Source organism: Maniola hyperantus, chromosome 23 (assembly GCF_902806685.2).
Source record: "Maniola hyperantus chromosome 23, iAphHyp1.2, whole genome shotgun sequence".
Taxonomy (NCBI): domain Eukaryota; kingdom Metazoa; phylum Arthropoda; class Insecta; order Lepidoptera; family Nymphalidae; genus Maniola; species Maniola hyperantus.
The window spans coordinates 671,717-683,838 of NC_048558.1; the positions used below are offsets into that span (position 1 = coordinate 671,717).

A 12,122-nucleotide genomic window follows, 5' to 3' on the forward strand; every position below is an offset into this window, starting at 1 on the left:
GGAGTCTCTGTCGTTGAGACTGAAAAAACGTCACATAGGTATGAGCGACAGAGACAACACTACACAGCCAAAATGTCATTCTAAAGGCTGATGCACATTATTTTCTGCCGCGTACTGTAGTTAACGTTAACAGTGCATTAAAGTCAACGGTTAACCTCGTCTCGGCGCGGCACCTCGCACGATAAGCTCGGTATCTGACCGCATAGCGCATGATTCACGCGTTGTTATTGTACCTATATACCAGCAGGATAACACGCCAGTTCTGCTTTAACCGTTACTGCGGTGGTGAACCGGATTGATCGCGTATTTCTATCTTAAGGTAAAATCATTTTTAGTTACAATTTAATAATACAGTGATAGTTTGTATATGTGTGTGTGTGTGATTATGTGTGTGTGTTTGTTAATCTTTCACGCAAAACTATTGGACGGATTTGGCTGCTTATAACCTGCGGAGAATGAACGAGTTCCCGCGGCAATCACAATTATTTTAAATGTTACATGAACTTGAGTAAAATCTTATGCTAATTTTATCAAAGGTAAACAGCATGCAAATAGAAAATTATAAGTTATTCAACAATTACTATCTATAGTACTTACCTACGACAGATTCAATACGACAGATTTTAATTTTGCAAGTTTTCCGCTTGGAGCGCTGGCTGTAGATGTGATTGTTGGATTGTATGGACGGACCGGTCCAGTCAGTTTCGAATTTCGAATTACGAAATCTGAGACGTAATAATATTATCTCATATGCAGTAAAAGTCTCCCGCAAATTGCTAATGCGCGTGGCCACCTAGACTGAAGTTTCGAGCTGATTTTATTTTAACGTGGACTACAAAAATTTCAAACACCTATTTCACCCCGTTAGGGGTTGAATTTTCAAAAATCCTTTTTTAGCGGATGCCTACGTCATAATAGCTATCTGCATGCCGAATTTCAGCCCGATCCGTCCAGTAGTTTGAGCTGTGCGTTGATAGATCAGTCAATCAGTCAGTCAGTCACCGTTTCCTTTTATATATTAAGAAGATTGTAGTAGCCAGCAGGATAATAATGCCAATTTTGTTTAAACTTTAAACCGTTATTGCATTGGTTTACCGGATTGATTGTGTAGTTAAGGGTAAATTATTTTTACTTTTGTATGAGGTAAATGGAGGATTTGAATGAGGTATCTATCGTTGACTTTGTCAAGCATTACACGTTAGTAATATGAGCCATATATAATATAATGACGTCATGCTAAATCCAATAAGTATGGCGGCCATGAGCGTATAGGTATGACTAACAAAAATACGTCAAGAAAAAAATATTTGAGATAAGCGTATAGGTACCAAACGTATATGGAAGCATCGTAGTAAACAGTATCCGTAGTACAAGATTTTTAACCGACTTCAAAAAAAGGACGAGGTTCTCAATTCGTCGGAATCTTTTTTTTTTTTTTTTTATGTATGTTCCCCGATTACTCGAAGACGCCTGGACCGATTTTGAAAATTCTTTTTTTGTTTGAAAGGGTATACTTCAAAGTTGGTCCCATTTAAATTTGGTGAAGATTTGATGAACATCTTCGAAGATAGATACTGGAACTCCTCAACGGATAAGAGTAAATTGCTCGCGATCAGTGTAATAGCTTAGTAAACAGTAGATTTTTAACCAGTCATAGCATAATTCCATGGGGCCACTAAAAATTGTGAAATAAAAAATTTTTTACAAAAAAAATAAAAACCGACTTCGTTTCGTTACACAAACACTAAAAATTGAAAAATAATTTAATTTATTACCGAATATATTATGTATACAAGAGTTAATATAGTTCCATAATAATACTTTTTGGTGCCGGTGCCAATTAGCTTTAGCTGCGCGAATCGTCTAGACTTCATATGAGACTCCACAATAGCACCTCATTGGCACCGACCCCAAAAAATATTATTATGGAACTATATTAACTCTTGTATACATAATATATTCGGTAATAAATTAAATTATTTTTCAATTTTTAGTGTTTGTGTAACGAAGTCGGTTTTTTTTTTTTTTGACGAAAAATTAAGTCGTAAAAATTATACTTCCGCGTTACAGTAAACTGGATCTGATATGCCTTGTTTTAAAGCTCAAGTTTGTCTACACTTCTACAGCCAGCGCTCCAAGCGGAAACATTGCGAAATTAAAATCAGTGGCATTGAATATTTGACTTCAATTCAAGGCTGTTTAGGTCCATTTTACTGTAACGCGGAAGTATTTCGACTCTCGAATTTGGTTTGGTTTGGTGAGACGTAAAATCTTGTACTACGGGTACTGAGGTCGTTTGTATTAGTAGTATCTACTACTAGCGACCCGCCCCGGCTTCGCATGGGTAGCTTATTACAATTTTCGTAAGGATCTCTAATTTTAAAAAAATATAAAGCCTATGTCACTCAGAAATAATGTAGCTTTCTACTGGTGAAAGAATTTTCAAAATCGGTTCAGTAGTTCCAGAGATTACTCCCTACAAACAAACTTACAAACTTTACCTCTTTATAATATTAGTATCGATTAATTTAGACTAGCTGTTACCCGCGACTTCGTCCGTGTTTGACGACCTTTCTGGCGCAGTGATCAGCGCTGTGGTCTTATTATTGGGAAGTCTCGGGTTCGATTCCTGGCAGGGATTTGGAATTTTATAGTTACTAAATTACTGGTCTGGTAGGAGGCTTCGGCCGTGGCTAGTTACCACCCTAACGGCAAAGCCGTGCCATCAAGCGATTTAGCGTTCCGGTACGATACCGTATAGAAACCAAAGGGGTGTGGGTTTAATAAAAAACTGCCATACCCCTTCCAGGTTAGCCCGCTTCCATCTTAGACTGCATCATCACTTACCACCAGGTGAGATTGCAGTCAAGGGCTAAGGCTAACTTGTACCTACATGGTAGTTACCATATCAGGCACACGATATTATTATAATATTATTATTAGGTATTGCATTGTTATACCTAGTCGGGATTGAGTCCATAAGACAATAGTGCATAAATATTTATTGGATGACTGAGATCCTACCACCGAATCAAAAACAGCTGATAATTACTTATCTAGATGATGCCCGCGACTTTGTCCGCGTGGATTTAGGTTTTTTAAAATCCCATAGGAACTCTTTGCTTTTCCGGGATGCCTAAGTCAATTTTCAGGACTCAAGCAACCAATGTAAATCCATCCGGACGAAGTCGTGGGCATCAGCTAGTAATTAAATAAATACAAATGAAAGATATATGTATACCATTCCAGCCACCATGGCGCCACTGTCACTGAAGATAGTGCTGGACGAGGGCGCAGTCACCAGGACCCTCATGTTTGAGGGCACTGCCAAGATCAAAGACGCTCACGAAATTGTCAAAGATAAGATACTTACTCTGGACCCCAATAAAGGTAACTCGTAATCTCCTCCTCCACCTCCACTCCTCCTCCTCCTTCACTCTTCTACTATCATACTAATTACTGTAACACATCGGCAAGATCTGTACGTTGATAGTATTCGAGTGTCGAAACTCTTCCGTATTATAGTAAACTGGATCTTAAATGCCTTGTTTTAAAGCTCAAGTCTGTCTACACTTCTACAGCCAGCGCTCCAAGTGGAAACGTTGCAAAATTAAAATCAGTGTCATTGAATTTTTGACTTCAATTCAAGGCTCTTTAGGTCAATTTTACTTTGACGTTATTGTGTTTCGAGTTTCGACTCCCGAATACTAGCAACGTTTGGTGAGACGTAAAATCTTATACTAAGCGTACTGCACCCGTACGTAATCGAAATACCATGGACACACATGGATTTGTCTCCTCGTTTCTAATTCTTAAGAAATATGCGTTTTTCTTTCTTTCTTTGTAATTCAAACCACTATCTAGCACAACAGAAACTGCTTCTGTATAAATAAAATTCAAGTTCCTGACTGACTGACTTATATATTATATCAACGCACAGCTTAAACCCTAAATTTGGAGGGTGTGCTCTTTGTAGGTATAAAGTAGATATCCGCTAAGAAAGGATTTTTGAAAATTTAACCTGTAAAGGGGTGCAATACGGGTTTGAAATTTGTGTAGTCCAAACGGACGAAGTCGCGAGCATAAACTAAGTAACTAGTTTAAATAGAAATACAAAAAATACGCTGAGAACATTGAATGACATGTTCATGCAATGGTTATTATAAAGGACGCCTATGAGTAAGAATAAGTTGTTAATTTGACCTTCACAACCTGTTATGGGAAAACGAGTTATGGATTCAAATGTCCACCAAAATATTTCTGTATTTATTTTACCTTATTAAAATTTCCTCAAAAGGCTGCTAATAAGTTGGTAATTTAAAACAATTAGATTTGTTTTTCAAGTACCTACCTAGGGCGTCTTCTGTTCACGTTATCATCATCTTCTAAATATATAAAAGGAAAAGGTGACTGACTGACTGATCTATCAACGCACAGCTCAAACTACTGGACGGATCTGTATCTACCCCATGTTGTAATCTCCCTTTAGATTACAACATGGGGTTATTCAAGGGGCGGACCAACAAATTCCTAAAAGGCCGGCAACGCATCGGCGGTTCCTCTGGTGCTGCAAATGTTCATGGGCGGCGGTAATCACTTAACATCAGGTGACCCGCCTGCTCGTTTGCTCGCTATCTCTATTTAAAAAAATGTCGATAGCTACTATGACGTAGGCATCCGCTAAGAAAAGAAATAAAAAAAAACTGTTTCGTAAATAACTTTTAGCCATCAGTTTTTAGCTTTTAACATTGTTATGTACGGAACCCTATACTATGCGTGTTGTGATACCGCCCTTGACTTTTGGCGCGTTTGGAACCCTCGTAGCTCTAGTTTTAAGTTTGCGTAATAATTATCACCACTATATCTTACAAATCTAACACCATACTAGACCATCAATACGAGTAATTTATTACCTATTTTGAATAAATCATTTGACTTTGACTTTGACTTTGACTATTTTTTCTATTCATAAGATTATGGGTTCTTCCTCACATCAATGGAGAACGACAGTGCCGGAGTGTGGCTGCAAGAAAACAAAACCCTGGAGTACTACATGATAAGGGACGGGGACTCACTGTTCTACTTGCCAAAGTTACGGAACCTAAAAGTTCGGATGTTGGATGGTAAGTAAAGGCTTTGATAAATTAAGTTTTTTAGGGTTCCGTACCTCAAAAGAAAAAACGAAACCCTTGTGGGACCCTATGTCTGTCGGTCTGTCAAGAAACCTACAGGGTACCTACATCCCGTTGACTTAGAATCATGAAAATGTCGAAAAATACGACTGTAGTACGGAACCCTCGGTGTGCGAGCCTGACTCGCGCTTGGTTCGGTTTTTTTTAAGAAATTTTGCCATGTTAATTATGACTAAATTTTGATTCCTGAAAAATATTTCAATTGGATGGAAATGAGTTCCTTACTCACCTTCTATATCGCAAAGGTCTACACCCTCACATAATTAGGTAGTAGGTACCTATCATTAATTGCTTCCTCCTTTCTAACTATATTGTTTCCCTAATTCGAAGGTGCTGTAAAGACCCTACAAGTGGATGAATCGCAAAAAATCCAAGATTTGATGGTTGTGATCTGCGAGAAAATTGGTACCGCCAATTATGAGGAGTACGGTCTGGTGAGTACTTACAACCAGGGGCGTGCAGGTCATAGAGGCATAAATGCACTGCTTACCCCAGTTGTAATAGCTCAATGCATATTTTTCATTTTGACCTGCCAATAAACAGGTTACTAGCTAACTAGTGCCTACCCTGGCTTCAAACCTGTGCACGCCACTGCTTACAACTAGGTACTTACTGGCTGCACTCATGCGCTGAACCACCAGACGCTTTGCGCAAAGAATGAACCAGTTCTTCAGAAAAGGCTCAGTCACCATACTAAGACCATTACGAATGTGCGAACTGGTTCATAAATCATTTTTATCATAATTTTTTTTTAATCATTTAATCATTTTTATATATTGTTGTTCATTTGAGTGAGTGAGACTAAACACAAGAGAGAGAGAGCATTAATTTCTTACTCTCTCATTTGCTCATAATGAGTGAGCAAGACAGATTACAATACGCTGCACAACTATCGGATGTCCTACGACGACTTTACCCAACCACAGCAAATCCAAAAGAAAGGGTTATGAGTTTAGCAGTATATGTAAGTATGTATGTGTTCTTTATTGCATCACAAAATACAAATGACAGATTACAAAACGAAATCTTAAAAAGTAGGTCTAAAGGTCTAGGTACTAAAAGGTGGTCTTATCGCTAAATAGCGATCTCTTCCTGACAATCTTAATAATAGGGAGAAAACGAACAAATGGACAGTGGGAGGTGGGTGGGAGCAGTGGCGTGCACAGGGTTTCAACCTAGGGTAAGCATTAGTTAGCTAACTACCTATTTAATGACAGGTCATCATGAAAAATGAGCACATAGCCATTTCAACTAGGTAAGCAGTGCTTTTATGCCTCTATGATCTGCACGCCACTGGGTGGGAGTCTGTATGTATGCATGTATGTATGTTTGTAACTTGTATCTGTGTGTTCTACCATAACGCCTAAACTACTGGGCTGATTTTGATAAATCGATTTTTTGTTTGTCTAATATTTCAGTGCCGCGAAGAAACTCAAGCGGTAGAAGAAGCTACAAAATCTCCTATGGGAACGTTAACATTGAAAAGGAAGACCAGAGAAAAAGATGCTCAACTTCAACAGATGAGCAAGAAACTAAAAACTGATGACAATGGTAAGGCCTACCTGAATCATCATCATCATCATCAACCGATAGAGGTCCGCTGCTGGACATAGGTCTCTTGTAGGGACTTCCACTCGTCACGGTCTTGCGCCGCCTGAATCCAGCGGCTCCCTGCGACTCGTCTGATGTCGTCCGTCCACCTAGTGGGGGGTCTTCCAACACTGCGTCTTCCGATGCAAGGTCGCCATTCCAGCACCTTGGGACCACAACGTCTATCGATTTTACGAACTTTTTGCCCTGCCTGAATGCTCCACCTAATTTTCTTATTTGGAGCATTTTAGATATTATGTTAAAAACTCACATAATATTATTAGATAATGAACTCTGCACCAAAATAACCTGGACCCAGTCAATCAATATATAAAAGATCAAGATTACTTTATTGGTACCTATTGCCAAAAATTGACAGTAGTATTGAGCCAAGAACTGCAAAATTTACAGTTTTTACGCAACAACTGACCAATTTGGCGTCCCAGAACTTACGGATAGCAGTTATGAGTAAAATACGTATACACTTTACATTGAAAGTCGTAAGAGGAACGCACTCCTACTGAGTCATACCACTCGGTGGATATTCATTGCTACAAGTGTAGTAGATATGGGCACTACAACAAGAGTTGCATAGTGATGATTTGGAAACACTTCCCTATTTTCCATAAACATTTTCAAATTGCTAAAGCAAATATTAAGAAGCTCTTTCACCCATTCATGGCAAGATTTGTTTAATCTTCAGATTCTTAAGTTTTGTTTTGTCTGGGTTTTTTTAAATTCTCATTTAAACCTGAGAAAACCTGAGTCACTAGTGTGTCTGTGTGGCTCTCGTAAGTCGTTTTGTCTGTCATCACTACAATAAATACTACTTATATAGCTTCTTAATTAAGATATTGAACTATATTTTCAGTGGAATGGCTAGATCAGCGTAAAACTTTACGTGAGTTGAGGGTAGAACCAAAAGATACGCTACTGTTCAAGAGACGCCTCTTCTATTCTGATCGCAACATCGACTCCAGAGACCCTGTGCAATTGAACCTTCTGTATGTACAGACAAGAGACGCCATATTGGATGGCAGACAGGTCGTTACTGAAGATAAAGGTAGATATTATTTAGGTATTACGTACTGCACCTACGAAATATGTTTGTGCAAATTAGCCCTTCACTGTGATCTTTTAATGGTAGATGATGTGATGATGATCACTCTTAGGCGGAAGCGGGCTAACCTGTAAGGGGAATGGCAGTTTTTATTCGGTGATATATATTAATAAAAGGTTAACCTATTCGGCATCATACTGGAACAAGCTGGTAAGCTAGCAACTAGGTCTAGCCGCAGCTGAAAATCAAAATGACTCACCAGACCAGCGTTAATTTTAACACACACACATTGGTAAACCACAGTGCATCAAAGAGGTCGACAATTATTTTAAATCACTAAAGTCCGAGGAAAAAAAAAATTATTTATCGTGAAATTCTTCTACATCTTGATAGAATAGAATAGAATAGAATGTTTTTTTATTCATGTAAACTTTTTAAAAGTGCTTATGAATAGTCAGGTAGTTTTAATTTACCACTGATTCGGAATGCCGTTCCTACCGAGAAGAACCAGCAAGAAACTCGGCGGTTGCTCTTTTTAATTTTTCAATTTACAATGTTATTATACCGTACTATACAAGCCATTGCAGCCCCGTGCATTGCTTACACATGCATGCATGATAAACTTAAACATGCTACTTTTAATCATTTCAGCGGTTGAATTCGCCGGCATACAATGCCACATTCAGTATGGGGACTTTCAAGAGAAAAAACACAAACCAGGATTTATTGAGAAGTAAGTTGACGGACCATCATTAATCATCAACGTCAAAATGACGTCATTTCGATGTTAATGAAACATGGTTCCAGCGCAATAGCAATTTGCGGGACTTAAACTTCATCCTTTTTTTTTACTTCTACAGCTTGAAAGAGTTTCTGCCAGAGCAGTATGCAGGCTCGTGGGGGGTGGAGAAGAAAGTCATCAAGGTGCACCAGAAGCTGATCGGTATGAGCACTGTGGAAGCTAAGCATTTGTACACGAAGACCGCGAGAGAGCTGCCAACTTACGGAGTCACTTTCTTCTTGGTGAAAGTAAGTGTGAAGAATCTTGAGATGATTTAAATCTCTCGTGATAATTATAGTGGTGGACCTACGACGCCGAAGTGGCAATGGGCAGGCCACAGGGTAGTTCGAAAAACCAATAGACATTGGGGTCTCAAGCTAAGGCGGCATCTCCACGGGCGAGAGAATCGTAACGAGTCCCACCTACTATGGTAGGCGATAGTATCGCCCTGTGGAGATAAGTCTATAAGAGTAGTATCGAATTTGGTGGCACAGCGAGACTATCGCCGCGATTCTCTCGTCCGTAGAGATGGCGACCTCGCACCGAAAAGCGCTGTATTAGAAAACCCTCTACTAGGTGAACAGACGACGTCAAACGAGTCGCAGATAGCCGCTAGATACAAGCGGCGCAAACCATGGCATGTAGAAGTCCCCACAAGAGATCTATGTGGAGCAGTTGACATGTAGCGGTTGATAATGATTATGATGAAGCTGGTGACCAGAACAGTATTGTAACTTTTCTTCTTCAGTGAGTTATTCTGATGTTAAAAGATGTAATACTAGCTGATGCCCGCGACTTCGTCCGCGTGGAATAAGGTTTTTAAAAATTCCGTGGGAACTCTTTGGTTTTCCGGGATAAAAAGTAGCCTATGTCACTCTCCAGGTCTTTATCTATATCCATGCAAAAAACTACGTCAATCCGTTGCACCGTTGCGACGTGATTGAAGGACAAACCAACAAACTAACAAACAAACACACTTTCGCATTTATAATAAGGGTACTGATTTTAATCCAGGAGCAACAAAAAGGAAAAAAGAAGCTGGTCCATCGCCTGTTGGGGATCAACTCGGAATCGATCCTGCGACTCGACGAGGGCACGAAGGAGATTCTGCAGACCTGGCTCCTCACACAAGTCAAGAGCTACACCGCTGGGAATGAATCGTTTACATTGAACTTTGGTGACTACAGGTTAGTGAAACATTTACCTATGTACTAATTTATTATTCTCAAATGTTTAGCTTCAAATAATAAGACTTGAAATGCATTTATTCGCTGTCATTATGTAATACTGTTGGGATTGAGATGGGATTGTTTAACAATTTAAATGCTGCTATCCGATGATGATTAAGTCCTATTACTTATTATACTTATTTAAGTTTAAATCAAAGCAGTTCTTCTTTTACCACTCCATTTTTTTACTACACTTATATGCATCCAAATTTTATTTTCCGGATAATTTTTAAATTAAATTACGAACATCAAAAGCTACACTTTCTTAAAATTTCAGTCGGATCATCAATCGATATTAAAAACAAGTTAGGTCCCAAAGTACCTACCTTGCTTGACCCCTGTAAATATTATACAAAGTAACGTAATCATTCTGCTGTATTGAGCGTTAGAACAATATTTTAACAAAGTCAAAGCATAACAATATTATTTTTAACTCTATTTGAGATAATTTCTGCTAATAGACTTTAATTTACCCTGTCAAACGCTTTATTGAAGTCGACAAATTTCATTTCAGTGACAAAAGCTACGTAGTAAAGACAAACGAAGCGATACGCATCAAAGACATCCTCGAGGGCTACATCGATATCATCAGGAAGAAACTGGCAGCACCTTTCAACGTCACACATGTTGAGGGGGAGGTTATGTGCGAAGACATGGTGGAATCATCCAAGTAAATTATTTATAGTTTAGTTTTTGTTTTTTTTTTAGTATAATAATCATTAGTACCTCGGCTACCACTCGGTGTTTTTTTCTCAAGTAGGTATAGTAACTATCCAGATAAACTTGGAAAGTATAACATACTTTCTTGCTTTCTTGCAAATTGCATATTTAATCTAAACACTGATACGTAGTAGTTAACAAAACGTATCTAAGAACAAAAAAAAAGTATTTTGTTAATTTTGGAAAAATAATTATGAATTCATTTATTTCAGAGGCACTGTGGTCCAGACGGTGGTACCATCAAAGATGGTGGAGCACTCACTCGTAGGGCCGAGTCAAATTATTTCTGTAGACCAAGGTAGGTACATATTTTTATTTCGTGTAAAATAGCGTGGTTTTTGTAAACTTTTGATCATAAAAATATATTTTATAAGGTAATTTAACATTATCTAGTGGCTAGTTTATTTGGCTGTGGATCATGAGGTCGAATCAGGGTTCATATCCCGGGTTGAGTCAAAATATTCACTGAGCTTTTCTGTCAAAAAAATCTCAAAAAGCCTGGAGTAGAAAACTTGGCAGTTTTTCACGCCGGTACTTTGGAGAGCATGTTAAAGCCTTTGGTTCTGCACCTGATCTCTCTTCGGTCATGTCAGATTGCTGTCCCATTTTTTATGAGAATGAGAGAGCGCACTTGTGTTTTCGCACTATAACAGTATCTCCTACGTAATTAGCTTCTTGACACCTACAGGGGTCAAGCAAGGAGGTACTTTGGGACCTAACTTGTTTTTAATATCGATTGATGATCAGACTGAAATTTTAAGGAAGTGTAGCTTTTGACTGCTTTGGCTGAGTCAGGAGAACTTAAGTAAGGTTAAAATTATAACACATTTATTGTTATCCTTGTTCAGGGCAACTATCTCAACAAGGAACACAAATTGTGACGGTACAACAAGTCATAACAAGCATTCGAGGGGACAAGAGCCAACAGCCAGTGGTGAGCTTAGTATGACTATTTAAATAATTATATTATAGTGTTTTAAAATAGATTGCCATAGACGGGACAGTCCTCTTGTAAATCACGTAATTAGCAATTTAAACCTAGGGACAAAAACCTAGTAAGTGCCATATTAGTGTAGAGAAAAATGAAAGAAATTAAGAAAAGAAAGTAAGAAAGAAAGAAAAGAAAGAAACAACATTTATATCATCAGATACCTATCACACATAATTTTTGGGTCACGGAATCCCGATTAGATCACCAGGCTCATTTGAAAATATCTGGGACCTTCAAATACTTGTGCTTCAAATACTGTATTTTTATAGTCGAGCTACGTATTTTTCTGTAATTGTAATAATGTTATAGATAGCAAATAACCTGGCAGGTTACCTGATGTGCCTGCAAAGGGAACCGTTAATGCGTTGCCAACTTTTAAGAAATAATACTGTAGCGTTTTTGATAAAATGATTATGTTTCAGAAAGGAGAAGTCAGCATGCGTAGCAACATCCCTCAGGACTTTGGGAAGAGGCTCAACCATCTTAACTCTGAATGTGTGAAGACTGTGGTCCTGCTATCGAGTAATTAGTTTTTCTATACATATCACTATATCACCAC

At 38.4% G+C, this 12,122-nt stretch overlaps 1 protein-coding gene across 2 annotated transcripts in view; it reads left to right on the plus strand.

Moving 5' to 3' along the window:
• The first annotated feature begins 3,213 nt into the window (after positions 1-3,213).
• The window catches only part of LOC117993092 (extracellular matrix-binding protein ebh-like), a 51,187-nt gene continuing 42,278 nt past the window's right edge, over positions 3,214-12,122 (plus strand). Inside the window, exons 1-12 of one of the 2 annotated variants that reach the window (XM_069506667.1) lie at positions 3,214-3,390; positions 4,974-5,123; positions 5,523-5,626; positions 6,611-6,743; positions 7,654-7,845; positions 8,494-8,575; positions 8,703-8,871; positions 9,638-9,810; positions 10,367-10,522; positions 10,785-10,870; positions 11,421-11,506; positions 11,986-12,085. In XM_069506667.1, coding sequence (XP_069362768.1) covers positions 3,234-3,390; positions 4,974-5,123; positions 5,523-5,626; positions 6,611-6,743; positions 7,654-7,845; positions 8,494-8,575; positions 8,703-8,871; positions 9,638-9,810; positions 10,367-10,522; positions 10,785-10,870; positions 11,421-11,506; positions 11,986-12,085 — 1,588 coding nt within the window. In that variant the 5' untranslated portion in view covers positions 3,214-3,233. The remainder of the gene's footprint in view (positions 3,391-4,973; positions 5,124-5,522; positions 5,627-6,610; positions 6,744-7,653; positions 7,846-8,493; positions 8,576-8,702; positions 8,872-9,637; positions 9,811-10,366; positions 10,523-10,784; positions 10,871-11,420; positions 11,507-11,985; positions 12,086-12,122) is intronic. The other variant, XM_069506668.1, reaches the window with a different exon arrangement.